Genomic DNA, 18,393 nt, shown 5'->3' on the forward strand with positions numbered 1-18,393 from the left:
GGTGGCTATCGGCAAGTGTCCATCCGAAAAATGAAAAAAATGAACATGCGCGCCACGCGAACTAACACATTTCCAGTTTCGCGCCATAGAAGCACGAGAAAATGATAAACATATGTACTTATCTCGAGGGGCATTCTCTGGGGCGCATGTTAACCGTTGGAAGCCCTATAGTATTTCCTACTTCAGCGGCTACTTTATAGTGCCTGTCTAGACGCATATCTTGTCACATATCCACTCTAGTTGTGGACATTGCGTCGTTTCTTTTGATAGTATATTTGTGTGTCCTATGTTTGTATCCTTCCACAGCCTGTAGGCTCTTAAGCTACACTTACTTTGGGACTAGATGGCGATGTGTGTATTGTCGTAGTATATTTATTTATTATTTATAATGGATGCGAAAGTGTATCACCGTGTATAAATGCCTTTATGATAATATGGACAATCAGAGTTATAGGTAACAAAAGTTAATATTTAAATAGTACAATAAAAGTTTGCGGGTGCTTTCCATGATTAAAGAATTATAATATGTTATTCTCTAGACAAGATCAATGCAGAAGTTGAGTCAATACTGAGGTTTAGATCAACCTTCTACAGTTTTAAATATATGTTGCTTATAATATTTCAATTCTTCTATACTTTCCAGAATATCATTTAAACATCTATGCTCAAACTTCTTCTGTGGTATTCTCGCATACTCCCTAGGATACCACCTTCTGGCCAACTCCTTTATAGTACTAACATCGATTATTCTATAGTGTAAGTAGTCATTCAACTTGGGCATGTACTTTCGAATAAATAGTCTATCCATATACACACTGTTGCCTGCTAAACAGCACTTCTTTTCAGGCGCATGTAACTTTACAAAATTGAGTATTTCATTTTCAGCATCTGTTGCTGACACTTTTGATACACGGCTTGCGTCAGTCAGGCCACTCTGAAAGGAAAAAGAAAAATGGTCAAACACATCCTTACTTTCTATTATACTCCTACACCAAAACATTGCTGGAATTATTAATAAGATACCTTTATTACACATATCTACATATATTTAATTTTTTTAATCTTCTACAAGTTAGCACTTGAGTGTAACCTCACCTGGTGGTAGGTAATTTGTGGGTGATGCAGTCTTAGATAAAAGGGCTACAAGTTGCTTGACTGCATTTTCATCTGATGCTAAGTAATGATCAGTGGCGTGCACTGGGATTCTGAACAGGGTATGCATACAGCAGGAAAAATGCATAAAAAGGCAAAATTCCTCCTCCAATACTAGGTATATATCAATTTTAGGGTAGGCAGTGCTTTTGTGCTTGTATGAAGTGCACGCCACCGGTGATAATGCAGTCTAAGATGGTAACGGCTTAACCTGTGAGTGAGTATGGTAATCATCCCCTATTAGGTTTCCACGCGTCATCGCACCGGAACACTAAATCGCTTAGTGGCTTATTTCTAATATTAAAATTTACTTTGGCAGTATGTGCAGAATATATTGTAACTTCTGAAAATAGCCTATACTTCATGTTTATTAATTAAATGCCAGCAACTTCATCTGTATAGAAATCTTGATTTAACATGAAATAAGGAATTTCTCCCAAGTCTTATCCAGAATGCAATATTATATAAGGCTTTGTTGTGACTGACAGACAACCCACAGCTAAAACAGCAGAACATATAAATTTAAAATTATTTTTTGTATTTTTACAATGGGATTTGCATTGACATTGCATTTTTTTTCTAAAGCCCAAAAACAGAAAGAGAATTATCATTCTGTTTTCCCATAAACCAAAGTATTACAATAAATCTTTTCTGAGAACACTCCTCTCCAAATATCAAATTAATAGTTTCATCGTTTTTAGCTGTAAGTTGTGGCTTTAAATATAATATTTAATGACAACTTATGAATTGAACTCAAAAGCAAGCTACACATTTATATTACATAAGCACTAATATCCCACTAGGTTTTTATGGGTTTCTTCTTAAGGCTGCCACTCCACCGGAGCAGAGCAAGGCAGCGGAGCCAAGAAATGGAGAAATATTAACCTATAGGGTTGCACAAAATCGCCGCTGCTCTTAAGTGAACCAGACACAGTACACAACTGCGCTCCACATTAGTCAGTTTCTCAGCTCCGCTGCCTCCGAAGCTGCCTAGCTTAGTTTTAAAATGTAGTTATCACCATTAAATTAAGATATAAGAAATAAAGGATTATATATGGGTCATAGATGCCTGTGAAGCATCTATATAAATAAAGAATTTTTAAATTTGAATTTATTAAAAACTCGCTGTTGCTCTCAATCTATGCCTGTGTTTTTTGCAAATAGCATGGGGTCTTTTTTTTTCAGGTATAAAAAGTTGTCTATGTTACTCTCGGCCCTTTGCTTTAACTATATGTAAAAAAATCAAGTTGATTGGTTGCTAAGTTAGGGTGTGAAGGAAGGACAAATAACTTGTATTTATAATAATAGCTAGGATTTACCTCACCATGTTGTGTAATACACCACTCATTCATATTATGAAGAACTTCATCTGACTGGTGTACTATAATATTGGGACCTGCCGCTACTAAATTCAAATCTGCATCGGTAACTAAGCAAGCTATTTCCAAAATATAGTCCTTGTCTATATTAAGACCAGTCATTTCTAAGTCAACCCACACTATACGTTTAGTCCGACTCGCCATATCTGCTGCAGTTTTTATGTTCATATTTGTTTGATGATACACTGAAAATAACAAACACATAAAATTAGCAGTGAATCGAAATCTTACAAACGACCTATAGAAATCCAGCAATTAAACATACACATCATCATCATCAGCTTGTGTTTAAGATAATGATGACGATCTGTATGTTTAATAAATCTTCAACATTGTCCTCGTTGTCAACTTCCACTGAACAGCTGCTAAAATTAATACCACTATCAATAATACGAGAAAAGTATTAGTACGTATGATAGCCTCAAATAAATAGGCGAAAATGAAAAAAAATTACAAATAGAACCCGACAAAAGATTGTTATTTTCTAAGCTAACCTTATAATGATTTTGAAAGAGTCACACAACATTAATACTTACACTTGGGCTTAACCAGCTTATTTACAAAACTTGTTGTCCATGATGCTAGATAATGGCGAAAAAATATCATTTGCAATAATTTAAAATTCGATTTCAAACGTTTACAAAGAGTAAAGTAATACTGAGTTTTTACCACAGATGGTATTTACACCTATGGTATTTACTACTTACCTAAGAACAATGAATAATACTACTAACTACATTATTACTACTAGGACTAAATTAAATGCATTATTTTGTACTCTTTTTGTTTATAGGCTTGATAGGCTGCCAAAAAGAAATACTATATAGTAAAATGTTCTTTTCTTTATTATGTAAGTGTCATAAGGTTGGATGTGGTTAGTGATGGGTTGTCAGTTTAATAAAATCTAAAAACAGGTAGGTCAATAATATGCCAGATGACTATCTTCATAGTCGAAACGTTCCCAATAAGGCGTTCCTCTTACTAATAGGAAAAAGACAAATTAGATAGAATTATCGAATAAGGTGAACTAAAAGTTTTTTGTTAGGAAAAACGTTAACTTTATTTACTTTACATACTCTATGCCGGTAGCTATATCGATGGAAAGTAAGACGATTCGTACAATTTCGAATGAAATTAAAAGAAGTGAAGTTTATTCATGCATTTCTTCGATTGGCTCTTCATTACTTCATCCTTAAACAAGCAACATCACCATCGTCTTCATTAACAACCCATGACCGGACCACTACAGGGTAGGGGTTTCGTCTCAGAAGGGTATTGGCCGTAGTCCAACACCCTGGCCAATTGTGGATTGGTAAGTCTACCATTGGTGTTTTACCTTGTGTTGTGTTACCTTTTCGGACATTATGGAGAACCCCCAGGCATCTTACTCAGTCTTCCTTCGCCGGTAGTTGCTTAAAACACAAATAACTTCGAAAAGTTGAAAGGTCCGTGCGGGAGATCGAACTCCCTAAGAAAGTAAGTTGAAGTCCTAACCACTAGGCAGTTAAAAGTCATAACTCTAATCGGTTTCTACGCGACATTGTAGGGAAACGCAAAATCGCTTGGCAGCACGTATTTCTCGACAAGATGGTAACTAGCCACAGCCAAGAACCTTACACCAGAACAGAGAAAATACAGTGATTATAAATTCCCAAATTGCTCCATATTTTAGATTAATATAGTGGAAATTGGTTTTATAAGTTGGCGGGCCTGAACCCGAGACCGTCCACTTATAAAACCACTGCGCCAAGGATGTCTTGAAATACAAAATATCGATAAAATTACATTTATTGACACTTATAATTAGTAATACCTAACTTTATTGATAAGCATAGTTTTACATTTTTCTTGAAGATTTCCCACAGATATTCTAAAAAGCTCTTTAGTTATGAAGGTATCATCACAAATGTAAACAGACATTATGTGAAAAAATTAAATACACTGAACGACGCGTCGGTTATAGTTTGGCCGGAAAAACAGTTTCGTATGATTAAATAATTTTAAATGTTAGTGATAGTGTTATGATATCTATAAGTAAACCATTTTGACATTTCATTTCGTGACTCGTCAAATAATATAAACTAACTCTTACTTACGTACTTCTTAGTTACTAGACAAAGAACCACCTCGAGACGTCATCCGCAGAGTTTTTCTCGACATTGATTTTCAATTACACTGTCACCTCCCTACACCGTCATATGACACTAAAAGATGTGGTTACATAATAATTTGTTCAAACCTCTTGTACGCGGCGAACGAAAATAAATGCTGTAATAACAAGAAATAATACTAATACAGCAAGTCTAGTGAGAGTGTGGATATCTGTCAATTACATTTTTTCTCGATTGCTGAATTGATATGGGTTTCGATCCTTAATTTGATAGTTCTTGATTTGATTAAACATGGCTTAAACCCTTTGCGGACTGAACTTAAATGTTGTGTTTATATGCTCTTTGGACAAAATGTTAAACATAGCGCTTTCTTTTTCTAAGGGATACCGTGTGAAAAAGACAGCACTACTTTGAGCTGTCAATTTAGTTACGATTATAGATTTGTATGTACAACAGAATCAACACCTTTGTCTCCAGTCATGTGTGGTCTATTGCAATGTCTAGTCTATTCTAGTTTCATGATTTTGTCTATGATCAAAAAATAAGGCTTCACACAAGAACTAGACAACTCACATCCAAATTATCATGGACTTTTATTCTATCATTCATTGATTTGAATATGGACTTATTATTATATTTAGCTAAGCGACACCTTAATGAGCCTACTACCATCGATCGCTTCAATCAGCATTATTTCAACTTTTACAATTAGGAAATGCATGTTTCCCAGTGGGTACATTAATAAAATTAATAGTTTTTTTTAACTATTGTCTGATTGATGCATGAGAATGGGCATTTGGCAGTAGTAAGCGATAGGTCATAGGTATATGGTTCCTCGGAACACATTTTAAAGAATATAGTATTTCGGTACAACAAGCCGTTTAGACAGTGAACGCGGATATATTTTTTTTCTTTTGGCTTGGTTTGCAAATACCATTTTTTCAGACTGAAATCTGATTCTAAAAAAATTCATTATATTATTTAGAATTATCAAAATCGGTTTAGTAGTTTCAAAGTTTATCAATTACAAATAAACAAACAAACTAATAAATCTTTCCTTTTTAAAATATAATATTAATAGCTATAGATTATATAAGTTTAGATTTACGATAACGTACACGACGTGTTCACACGTACACGTGTGATGCAGTTTACAAAAATAAAATAAAATCTAGCCTGCCCTGTTAAAATGGTTCAAACGTGATATAACATGCGATATTAAACCGAAATATAGACTAAATATTTTTTTACCTCCTTAGAAATTTAAAGCGACTGGTTACTTCATTCAAAATTGATCATGGACACGCATTGAGTCACTAAATTTTTTCTATAGATTTACAAAACTAATAAATACTTGTATACCAGCCTTTATCGTATGTAGCCTGCCTTATCTGCAATATTTATACATACTTTTTTATACCTATTCTTCTAGATTGTCATGGTGCCTAAAGGTTGATTTTGTTTTTATTTCATAATTTCATAAAGTCGAGCCCATAAAAAAGTTATAATGAACAGAATAATTTTGAATCATTGTCGGTGTTTAAAAAAATCAAGTAAGTTTATTAAAAATAAAGTGTCTTCATAAATAACATAGGATTTTATATCACTATAACCTTTCATAACATTTTGATTGAATAAAATATGACTTCATCTACTTTATTTAGCTTATAATTATTTACAACTTACTAATGATGGAACTTTACCGTAGTTACATGTTATGAGTCATTTAAAGATAAAAACCTATAAGTTTATTTGATTGAAAGATCTGGGTTTTTGTGATATTGAATTTGTATGCAAACTTCACATGTTGATCACATCCTTTGTAAATAAAGTACGCTATTAATTTAATTACATAGAGTTATAAAACTTTATAAATAACAATACTTGTTATTAACGAAAACTAGAATTACTTAAAAAAAAAAGTGATATTTATTGGAAGTTTGTACATGTGATTTTATAACCAAGCCATTTGTTTTGCTTATATTGTTATAGTAACAGAGCTAAAAATTTTTTCTAGCTTTACAATGGGAGACAAGGCAGTATCAAAACTTTCCATACTTAACGCTTTCAAGGTCATTATCCTATTACACAACTCAGCCCATTGGATTGCAGTATGATATTAGTCAGAAACCTTTCAACACAAGAGTGTTTTATCATCCCTATGTAAGAACCATATCTACAAGTAAGTACCACTATGAGAAAGAGCCTTTGAAACCATCCTCCAAGGTAGAAGCAACAGTTGAAACTATCAAAAAAGGTATTGAGGAGAAAGAGAAACTCCCAAAAAAGGAGGAAGTTAAGAAAAGTTTGAAAGAAAAGATTATGGGTGAATTGAGACACTATTACCATGGCTTTAGGCTACTGTTTATTGAAGTCAGAATATCTGCATCATTATTATTTAAGATTTTGAGAGGTCAGTCCTTAACCCGCAGAGAACACAGACTGCTGGTGACTACAATTGGTGATATGTTCAGAATGGTGCCATTTATCGTATTTATAGCTGTGCCGTTTTTGGAATTTGCTCTACCTTTATTTATCAAACTGTTTCCAAATATGTTGCCATCTACCTTTGAGAGTCGCAGTCAAACAGAAGCGAAGCTCAAACAGCATTTTAAGGTAAAACTGGAGATGGCCAAATTTTTCCAAGAAACATTAGACCAGATGGCTCCTCAAGCTAGCAATAGACATTCAGATTTATCTAAAGAGTTTTCAAGTTTCTTCAATAGGATTCGTACATCCGGTGATGTGGCAACCAGTGAAGAAATAATGAAGTTTTCTAAACTTTTTGAAGATGAAATAACTTTAGATTCACTTCAAAGGCCACATTTGGTTGCTCTATGCAAAGTTTTAAATGTTTCCACAATTGGTACAAGTGCTATGTTGAGATTCAACTTAAGGATGAAACTGAGATCTTTATCAGCTGATGACAAGATGATTGCAAAGGAAGGTGTGGACAGTTTGAATTTTAGTGAGTTACAACAAGCATGCAGAGCTAGGGGTATGAGAGCATATGGGGTATCAGAAGAACGGTTACGTAAAGAACTCAGGAACTGGTTGGATTTGTCGTTGAATGAGAAAGTTCCACCATCGTTACTTCTGTTGTCAAGGGCATTAATGGTTCCAGAGCATGTGCCCACAACATATAAACTTAAGGCTACTATCTCAGCACTACCAGAACAAGTTGCCACCCAAACAAAGGCTGCGATTGGTGAGAAAGAAGGCAAGCTTGATTTCAAGGTAATGGTTCCTTATGATGCAATATTATATAAATGTTAGACTCTCTTTACTCATTTACTACATTTAATATAGTTTTAGGTATAGGTAGGCTTTTAATATGGATGTAGAACTAAAAAAAAATTATTTTTGTCTGTGTTTGTTTGTTCACTAATAACATAAAAACAACTGTATGTATTTAAATGCAGTTTAGAATACTTTTAGCTGCCACTCTGGATTATACACTATAACTCAGTCAATTCTTAACTAATTTTAATAATTTTTCACTGAAAAGGCATCAGTTTGGTTATGCTTTGGATATTTTTGTGCAGATCTGGTCATTATTATTAGTTAGAGGAGGGAACTCCTGCTTAATAATACTGAATATAGAAAAATTGCAACATTTTCACTCCTTTCATGACTAAGAATCTAAGGAGTTATTAGTTGTTAGGATAACGCAGCACAAAGATGATTTTGGATGGCTATGCTGCAGGGCATGCCTTTTTATGTTTAAATAATTTGCAAATATTTTGGTTTTGCTAATATTCATGTTGCATAATATGATTTCAGACTAAATTAGACGTCATTAAACTTGAAGAAGAGAAGATCAAAGAAGAACAGAAAGAGTTACAGGAAGCGGAAAGAGAAAAAGAGATCCTGGAAGCTAAGAAACGCGAGAAGGAAGAACTTAAAGACAAAGCACCAATTCTTGATGAAGCCAGCACTCCTGTTATGGTAGACCCAGCACCGATTATATCAGTGGATTCGGTTAAGCCGAAATCCGAAGAAGGCCTGTCTGGCAAAGACATTGATGTTATTGAGGATGCTTTAGAGAAATTAGGTAAAGTTGGCACACATTCAGTATTCTATTTATTTTCTTCTACTAACAAGGTCAAGGTAGTTCAACGTTTCCAATTGAAGTTCACTTATACTAAAATAACCTATTTCTATTAATAGACATGATAATTTTTACGTAGTAAATTATTTTGAATTCTTTTAAATTACTTTTCAACTGATGAACATAATACGTAGTTACTTGAATGTAGGTTTATGATAATTTTACACCACTTATGTGTTCTAGCTCTTGTTATCCTAATACTAAGTTTGTCTGGCAGATATCACTTCTAAGCAATAAGGCCACCTTGTGTATTCTACTCCAGTCTTTATGTAACTCTCTATTTGTCCTTTATTTTCCTAAATGTGTAGTGGTGTACCAACAAAGAATCTATTGGTAATGATTACAAAAAAGTTATGTAAATCTTCATTATAGCTAAAAGCCAAGAAAAGTTGACTTGTAGGTTGGTGTAAGAGGAGGAGGATAGTACCAGTCATACTCCCTAAGGTGCACCCTGCCAACTCACCAAAAAGGCTCTGGCATAACCATTCCTTATAAGCTGGTCCTTCTTCTTGCAGCATTGCCTCTAATTTGAGGATAGTGGCTCCAATGAGATAACACTCCCTTTACTATTTTTCGCCATTTCTGTCTTGCACTGTAAAAAATTCACTAATTTGACAAACCTTATTCAGAAGTCAAGGTTAATTAATGGATTTCTATATATGACTAGAAGTATAAAATATATAAACAAAGGTACTGTTTACATACTAAAATTATTATGATAAGGAAAATAAAACTAAGCAACTGGTGCAGGAATATGTAGCAATTATTTGATAAATATTTATGTACTGTAGCTATGTGGTGATGATATTGCTATACTTGATATACAATAATTTGAAGACATAACAATACAAATCTTAGACATGATAATTAGTCAAAAGATTTATAATTTATAGAGCAAATAACTATTTAACATTAATCTAAAGATGAACAAGTAATAAAATAAATTAAAACTTGAAAAGCCATGTCATAAGCAATTATACTTTGATAACTTTCTGAAGACAACTTCACATCAAGGCCAAATGAATTACTCAATACACACCACATCTTTCTTAAGTAGTTGAGGATTTTGGATAGTCCTAGTTTTGCATAAGCACAAGCAAGTTTGCATATTGTTGCCTTGTCATTGGGATTACTCAGTGTCATCATCAAAGCTCTACAGCCCAGGGTGGGCCTTGGCTTGTTCAAGCATATTTCTCTATTTGAGGCGGTCAGAAGCTGCTTCTTTCCAGCTCCAAACTTCTGGAACCCTCATATCCGTCGATAACTCGACAACTCAACGAAGCCGCCGTTATCCGCCGTGACAAGAGACTTAGACTTAGAGATTACATATGTATCTGTTTTTTATCCAATCGGAGACATTCATTTTCCTGTCAGTCTCGAGCTTAAATTTGGCTGTACCATCCTTACATAAGTAACGAAGTCAGATAGCACAGGGTAGGCTGTTATATGCTGGAACCATGCACTCGTTTATTTTGGTCCATCATAAAATACATTTTAGTTTTGCTTAAAAGCTCTAAGATAAAAGGTTTATCTTGAAACAGAGATACAAATTTCTTGCTGATGAACTTGTTTAAACTTGTTCATATATAGGTCTATTTACGTGAGATTTAATGTATTGTATTTATTTTGTCATAAGTTCATCTATCAACAATGTTATATGATAGTGTATTGAATTCAATATGATGCTGTTCACAAGTGTGCCTTATATCAAAAGTAGTTTGGTTTACTGAATCATGACATTAATATTTCGTGTCAAACACATTAATGTTTTCAGTATTCATTGACAGCATTGATTAAGCAATTGACCTTACTCTTCCAGCACGGTTACCATGGGCATGAGACATTTTTCTTCTGGGAGAAAGGATAAAATTTTATCTTCTCGCACAGCATTGTCTACTCTCCAAGCATTAGCGAATAAGTGAAAATATTATTCAAATAATAGATGTGAAATAATAAACGGGGGTAAACTTCTCCTTATTCCTGTTGCCGTGATTTGGCAGGTGGACAAGCTAATTATATCCCTTGTCAGGGATACGATTATGAATTCTGCCTATGCTAGCCTTGAACTCCATAATAACTATGAAACCTTTCATGTTCCACAGCTATACAGAAGAAGTCCCTGCTCCTCGAGAAGGAGAGCATTCAAGAGCTCAAGACTGAGTTGCTGGACTACAGCGAGGACGTAATGGAAATGAACGAGATGGTGAAGACCAAACAGGCGGATATCAAACTCTCTAAAGGTGCTAGGAGGTAAGCATTTCTCCTATTACTTACTTATCCGGCTCGAAGGACCAGATCGGTGATTACGGTTTTGGTATATTGGTGTGCGCTAAGGTATCATAAAACTTAGCTGAGGGAACTGCACTGGAACGAATTGTGTTCCAAATCCTCCTAATATATGCTACTCTCGTCATAATCAATTCAACCGATTTTTTTTTAATTAAAATTTTTCAAATAACAATATGCCTTTTCGACCGACATGGTGGTCGCAGACCTTATACATCGGTTTCCTAAAGTTGATTAAAAGTTAATTTTAGAATATAAATATATAGTAATAAAAATTTGTTAGATTTAGTTTATTTAAATTTGTGTATTTGGTTCCTTTTTTATGTTATTTCTTTATTGGAATACTAAGTCAGATGTGCTAATTTTTAAATATGTTTATTTCTTTTATTCAACCGATTGACTGATGAATGAATGAATGGATTAACAAAATTATCATTCCATCGTATTCCCACAGATTATACCGTGCAGTGAACAATATGATTAGCAAGCTGGACGCTACCCTAATCGAGCTAGAGAAGAAAGAAGAGGCGTTGAAAACCACACTCGAGCAAACCAAAACCGAGCCTCAGAAAGCTAAAGAACAGCTCATACAGATTGATGAGTTAATGCATTCCATTAAGAGCCTACAGAAAGTTCCTGATGAAGCGAAACTCAAGCTTATCCAGGATGTGCTTGGAAGGCTGGATGACGATTTTGATGGGCAGTTGAAGATTGATGATGTTTTAAAGGTAAGTCCTAATAATAAAGCTGAATAGTTCTCACAGTAATCGGAGGAATTAGAAAAATCGTATTTATCGTGTGAGCCTTCCGAACCAGTGGTAAAGTCATACTTGATGTTTCAAAAGTGCTTATAATAGGCCTACTTGAAATAAATTTATTTTGAATTTCGACTTTTTTTGAATTTAGTGATTTTTTAAGATTAAATTTGGTACTTCGGTCGACAATTAAAATGTTAAAATACTTAAGGATTAAGTATTAAAAATTGCGACCCCATCATATCAACCCTTTACCGGCACACTACAAGGCATGGGTCTCCTTCCACATTGAGAAGCGGTTAAGCCGGTAGTCCACCACGCTGGCCCAGTGCGGATTGGTGGACTCCAAACACTTTTGAGAGTATTATGGAGAAGTATCAGGCATGTTTCCTTACGATGTTTTTTTTTTCCGTTGTAGAAAGTGATATTTTAATTGCTTAAAGCGCACATAATTTTGGAAAATTAGAGGTGCGTTCTGGGATTCGAACTCGGTCCCCCAAAAGTAAAATCGAAGTCCTTATACTCAATGAGCTATCACCGCTTCATAGCTATCACGTGACCTCCTGGAATGGAGCCACGTCCTCATGACGTCAGAAATCTGAGTATAATTATGCCGACCCCATTAAGTACGTAGAGTAATCGTACACCTCCAAGCTCAGTGGATATAGATAAAGCATAGAAAATGGATCTATGACTTAGTTCTCGCGAATCCCATTTATCGAAACAATTGTTTTTTTTTCTGAATACATGAGGCAAACGTGTTTAAACAGTCTATGTATTTATGTTTGTCTATGTATAGATGTTTCATATATGTATGTATAGGACCGATTCTTTAATGTCAATTTGACATTAAAGAATCGGAACGACGGGCCTAGCATGACGGGTCTAGCATGTTAAGGGAAAAAATATATAAAAGAAAAACCTGCAGCTGTGCAAAAATTCTTCTAAGCAATTTTTAAAAAGGAATTGTAACCATACTAATTGGCTCATTAATTCATCTTACTGAATATTTTATATCGGGGGGAAGCATATTAAAAGTAATAAAATGTTTGTCCTTCAGATGCTGGAAATAATAGGCAACGAAAACGTGAACCTGTCAGAGAAGCAAATGGCTGAGCTGATCGAGCTCCTGGACAAAGAGGAGATCCTGGAGGTGGAGTCTAAGATACAGAAGGCGTTGGAGAAGGCTGCCAAAGCAGCCAAGGAACAGGACAAGTCTGAATCTGACGGGAAGGTACGTATTATTCAAAGGAACTTTCTAGAACAAAATAGAAAGCTTGAGATGCAGATGGTAAAATGGACAATGCACACATCGCCACCTAGCCCCAAAGTAAGCGTAGCTTGTGTTATACTAAGGTGAATATTTTTATGAATAACATACATAAATACTTATAATATACATATACATATTAATTAATTCTCCTTGGTTAGGAGAATTCTGACTTAGTGGTATAAAAAAAAATAAAGCTAGATTTTTTTGTTATCACCATCTCATCGACACCACATTGTTAACCTATTACGGTCCACTAAAGGCTACAGGTATACTCAGACAGAATTAGATGGTTGCGTATTTCACCACAATGGCCAAATGCGGATTGGTAGAGTTCACACGTCTTTGAGAGCAATATGGAGAACTTTCACGCATACAAGATTTCCCCACGATGTTTTCCTTCACCTTTACAGTAACGCACATTACGCAGTTACTTCACTCTTTTTTTTATCTGATTGTCACCCGTGCTAATCCAGGGCGGGTCGCTAGTTTGTTACCGCATGATATACAAATTTATATACAAAGATTAAACCGTTTCAGAGTCTATTCGATCTAATACGAGAAGCGCAGAAGCGCAGGGAAATGAAGAAGGCCGTAGAGAAGTTCGGGGAAGACCCGAGCATGCCGAAGAGCGAGGACATCGTAGCCAAACAGGAAATACCGAAGCGGCCGGAAAGCCAATAAAATCACAGAAACCGCTACTTAATTATGTCGGATACGGTGATAATTTTATTTCTCCTAGTGAATATGTCAATATGACAGTCGGATAAGTTGGCACACCACACTTTGCTAGGATATATATTTATTGAGGGTATTTGACTATATTTTTTTCTGCCTGATTCACAACGGGCTTACTATCATAGCTTTAGGTAGTATTATTTTAATGTTGCTCATGTTTTTACTTCAGTATAGGGAAGATTACTGAAAACTTTTAGGCAGAGGGCGCTGTGCGCTTGTTACTTGTCATTTGTCACCAGTCTGAAGTTATGGGTCTGTGATATGAATCAAAACAAAAACTTTTTAATGAAATAATTAGTCAAAACGCCCTCTAGGCGAAACTAGTTTACACTGGTCTTGTCCATAATTGTAATCCTTATTTTGCGAACTTTGAATGAAAGAAAGAAAGAATTTGGGAATTTTGTCTGTTCCGGTGGGGCTTTGCCCGTGGCTAAAAACTGATTAGGGGTACGCCTTAACAGGTTAGCCCATAACCATTCCATTATCACCAGGTGAAATTGTAGTAGAGGGCTAACTTGTTTGTAATGGAATAAAAAAAATTAAAACCATTTTTTTCATACCTAAAAAAAAGCATGTCCCTAATTTATGTAAGTGTCCTTAACATATTATGTTACAGTCCAGTAATTTCTTTTATTATCGTATTTGAAATTGCACGAGCGCTGTGTATCGAACTCAGACGACTGACGTTTTTTATATATAACCGATTTCCGAACGAGTGGCAGAAAAGAAAATAGTCAAACGCCTTATATTATAAACTCGCCTAGAAATATTTCAAGGCGATGTATCCGATTTCTTACGATGTTAACTTAGAACAATTGTTTAACATGTTACCTTGTGACAATAAGCATTTTTGTACTAAAATATGAGAATACCCTTTAATATTTAATCACTCTGTGTATATATTATCACTGTCGTTTAAAAAATATATAATTCCACACCGTACAAAGTTATATTTAAATATTATGTTCATTATTTATTTTTATTTTGGTTCGTTCAGAGATTTATTGTTATTATTTATACCATTGACCTCTATTAACATTGGACGTTTTGCTGTCACTTTGATATTGTCTCGAATTGGTTGCCGCCATTTTGGCGCTGTGAACGTGAAACTAACATTTTAATAACTAAAACACTATAATTTTAGTTCAAGAGTTCCTAGTGTGATCTATCTAAGTTTACTTATTCGATCGTGTGTAAGTTAACTACGATTTATATGGTATCGAAAGAGCGGCATCTAGTGACAAAATTGTTTCCTAGTATTGTTAGCGCCATCTTGTGACAAAACGGTTTCCCAGTATTGTAACTAAGATGGCTCTCCTAAAATACCATAAAAATTATAGTATACACAAACGAATAATTAAACGAGAGATGAACTTGAGTCAAATTTGGCGTTTGGAATCGGGACAAGATTTCAGCTTTCCTCTGTCTTAGAACGACCAGTTCTGTGGTAATATTCGGAGTCAGTTATTTGTCTGTGATCGCCGTTCGATGTCGTAAAAAGTGGCTTTCTTAGTACCTAAGGATGGAATTAGATGAATTTCAGGAGCATTCACTTTGCAAAATTTGTTTTGAATTAATCTGTAATGCAAGCACGTTTGTTTGTTCGCATATACATACTTGCTAAAAACAAAAAAAAAGGTCATATGCATTATGTAATATGGTCAGCTAATTTGTTTATCAATTTGTTAGGACAACATTTTAATTTATTTCTAGTATGCTTACTCAATTCAAGTGAATGTCAAGTCTGTCTGTTTGTAGTGACTCTACCAAGACAGATTCTACAGGATTTCGATTTCCGTGTCGGGCCAATTATTAGGTGTAAATTAGGCATTGAGAAACTAGATCAATTCTAGACTAAAATTTTCAGTACTAGCCTGGAGTTTGAATACTTCCGATGAGAGCACGTTAAGCTGGCCTTTCCGGGTATTATGACTTGTATTTGCTAATATTCGTTATAGCCTGCCTGACTAACCGCATTGGAACAGCGTTGTGGGGCAAAAGTCCTTCCGTCTGATGATGATGTAATCAGCTCATTTGTCATCATGTTTATGATCTTAAGCTCATTAGGTATAATCTATACTTTTAATAATGTTTTCATAAACCTATACCAAGCTAAGAAAAGGTAGCAAGTTGCATCTAGAATCCTGAGTGTAGCGAGAGGTTTAGGGGCGCCCAAAACCAAGGTAGCATTAAACCTGAGTGGAATACTCTAGTTTTCGCATATCGTCTAGTATACCTGATAAAACATCTTCATCGCACTTGCATTCACACACTACATTCTTGGACTTTTAAGTAAAGTTTGTATCTCATGTAGACTCATTTTAAATTCAACTGGGAAATACAGTTGTTAAAGGGTTCTCATGCGACTAGAAACAGTGCACAGTTTTTTCAAATCCGATCTTAAGCATAAACTCACCGTTACCTGAGAGCCTGTTCTTAGCTCAGTATCGGTTTATCAAAGCGAATAGTGACAATAATGTATCACTATTTTATAACGAGAGTATGAAATTTGATACGGATATTTTGTTCTAAGAGGGCCTATTAATGTTTCAGTGTGTATGCGGCTTTAGTTTATTTAATTTTAAAGCCTCGTTTCCTTTGCGTAAATCTGCAGTTTATATAAAAAATGCAAAAGTATTGCAAAAGTAAGCAAAAAATCTACTTTGCAATATATATATACTATATATATACTGTTCTGTGTCCACTAACTTCTGTCACAAAAACCTTCTTGTAACCTGAAAAAGTCCTGCAAGCTGGTGTATGCTGTAGCAAAAACGTTTCTAATGCAAAGTGGAAACGCGGCTTTAGTTTAAGTATTAGCACAAAGTTATTTTTATGTGTAATCCGTTATTTTTGTTTTCACGTTATCGTTTAAAACATGTACATATATTATTCAATATATATTTTATATCTTGCAATGCAAATCATAATGGATTTGCAAGGGGATGAAATTATATAAAAAAGAAATATTTATCTTTTATACAATATTTGGGAGTTACTGCCAAGGCGAATGCCGAAAATTTGCTAAACCACGTTTTAAATTACTATCCAAACATTCGCGTACATATTTTGAACGTCATTCTGGATATAAAATTAAATTTTTAAAACCTTCGTTAACGTTCTTTACCTTAGATTAAAAGCACCCATAAAATCGACTTGTCTTTAAGATCGGTACGATCGGTGACAGAAGCGACATGTCGTCGCATCCGGTCTTTCAGGTAAAGATGGTGAAACAGAAAAAAATAATTCGTTATTTTTGAATATATTTTACATGAATAAATAAATTTAAAAGTGATACTGAACTTAATAATCGAATTAAGATTAACATAGCTATATAAAAGTAAAGAATAATAATAGATGATACTATTCAACATAGATGGCATATAATGCAGTTTACATTTGTAACATAAAATAGTTTATGTGTTATAATATTTCTTTTGAGCTTTTAAAAAAGTCATATTAGTATATGCATTTTTTAGGCAAGTGCGCTCTAATTTAGACCTATGCTTTTTTCATCAGGCATTCTCTTGTCAAGCGGTAGCCTATATATTGAAAAAAAAGTGATGTTTAATTATTTACGTTCAATAATAGAATGTTCTGACAAACTGTGAAGTTTTATTATAATACAGATGTCGTAAGGTATTACTTTGTGTTTCATTCATTCCCTCTATGCACTTTAGATTCCCAAAATGACAGCCTAAACATGAATATTTCTACAAGTTTTTTGTAACCAATGTCTATTTGATGTACCTATCGAATAAGTAACATATATCAGTGCATTGATATATCTACCTATGAAAGTGGGCGGCTTTGCACATCAGAACGACATTAAAATGTTGAGGCTGATGAATGAAAATTTTTGAGAAAATAAATAAACGGTTTGTTATATATTGCCAATTATAGACATTGCCAAAATCCTATAATCTGTTTCGACGTTCCATGCAAATGTTTGCAATCTTATAATTATAGAATTCACTTTCGGGGGGCCGACTAAATTAAACGCCTGTACCTTTCTAAATTATCTGTGTTTTCAATAGTTAAAATATCACTTGCTTCAGGAAATCGTGAGGAAACCTGCATGCCTGAGAGTTCTCCGTAATGTTCTCAAATTAGTGTGGAGTCCAACAATCCGGCGTTATTGGACTCCACACTACGCACTCCAAATGCGTGTAGACCGGGACTAGGGCCTTAACCCCTTCTCATTGTGGGAGGGGACCCGTATAAATTTAAATAATAAAAATAATCCATATAAATCGTAACTATTACGCGATCGATAAATAAACCTACTTAGGTGGAAAGTTTGCACCCAGTTGCGGTTGGTAACAGATACAATCCTCTCCGAAACTTAGCTTCCTCAAACGTTTTAAACTGGAAATTCCTAGTCGAAACTCTTTAGAGGACTAATTTAAGAACAAAATCCGTTTGGAACCAGAAAGCCTAAATTCAGATGAAAAGGTAAGATGATATATTAATATTATCATTATTTAACTCTTTATTTGTACACAACTATGAAGTTAGGGAAATAAAAATACAAAGACGGAAGTAGAATACAAAAGGCCGCCTTATCGCTCAGTAGCGAACTCTGCCCGGG

General features: G+C 34.5%; 2 protein-coding genes across 2 annotated transcripts; one reads left to right on the forward strand and one right to left on the reverse strand.

Moving 5' to 3' along the window:
- Positions 1-498: 498 nt before the first annotated feature.
- Positions 499-3,328, reverse strand: LOC120630080 (probable oligoribonuclease). Its single transcript, XM_039899223.1, has 3 exons — positions 3,239-3,328; positions 2,472-2,716; positions 499-934 (listed from the first exon to the last, which is right to left on the reverse strand). Exons 2-3 carry the CDS (start codon positions 2,697-2,699, stop codon positions 581-583), a joined length of 582 nt encoding a protein of 193 aa, XP_039755157.1. The 5' UTR covers positions 2,700-2,716; positions 3,239-3,328; the 3' UTR covers positions 499-580.
- A 2,748-nt stretch (positions 3,329-6,076) lies between these two features.
- On the forward strand, positions 6,077-17,444 carry LOC120629744 (mitochondrial proton/calcium exchanger protein). The gene is made up of 7 exons (XM_039898760.1): positions 6,077-6,195; positions 6,660-7,879; positions 8,426-8,696; positions 10,856-11,003; positions 11,494-11,767; positions 12,855-13,028; positions 13,605-17,444. The coding sequence occupies exons 1-7, from the start codon at positions 6,150-6,152 to the stop codon at positions 13,746-13,748; spliced, it is 2,277 nt and encodes a 758-aa protein (XP_039754694.1). The 5' UTR covers positions 6,077-6,149; the 3' UTR covers positions 13,749-17,444.
- The last annotated feature ends 949 nt before the right edge of the window (positions 17,445-18,393 follow it).

This window comes from Pararge aegeria, chromosome 15, assembly GCF_905163445.1.
Source record: "Pararge aegeria chromosome 15, ilParAegt1.1, whole genome shotgun sequence".
NCBI lineage: Eukaryota > Metazoa > Arthropoda > Insecta > Lepidoptera > Nymphalidae > Pararge > Pararge aegeria.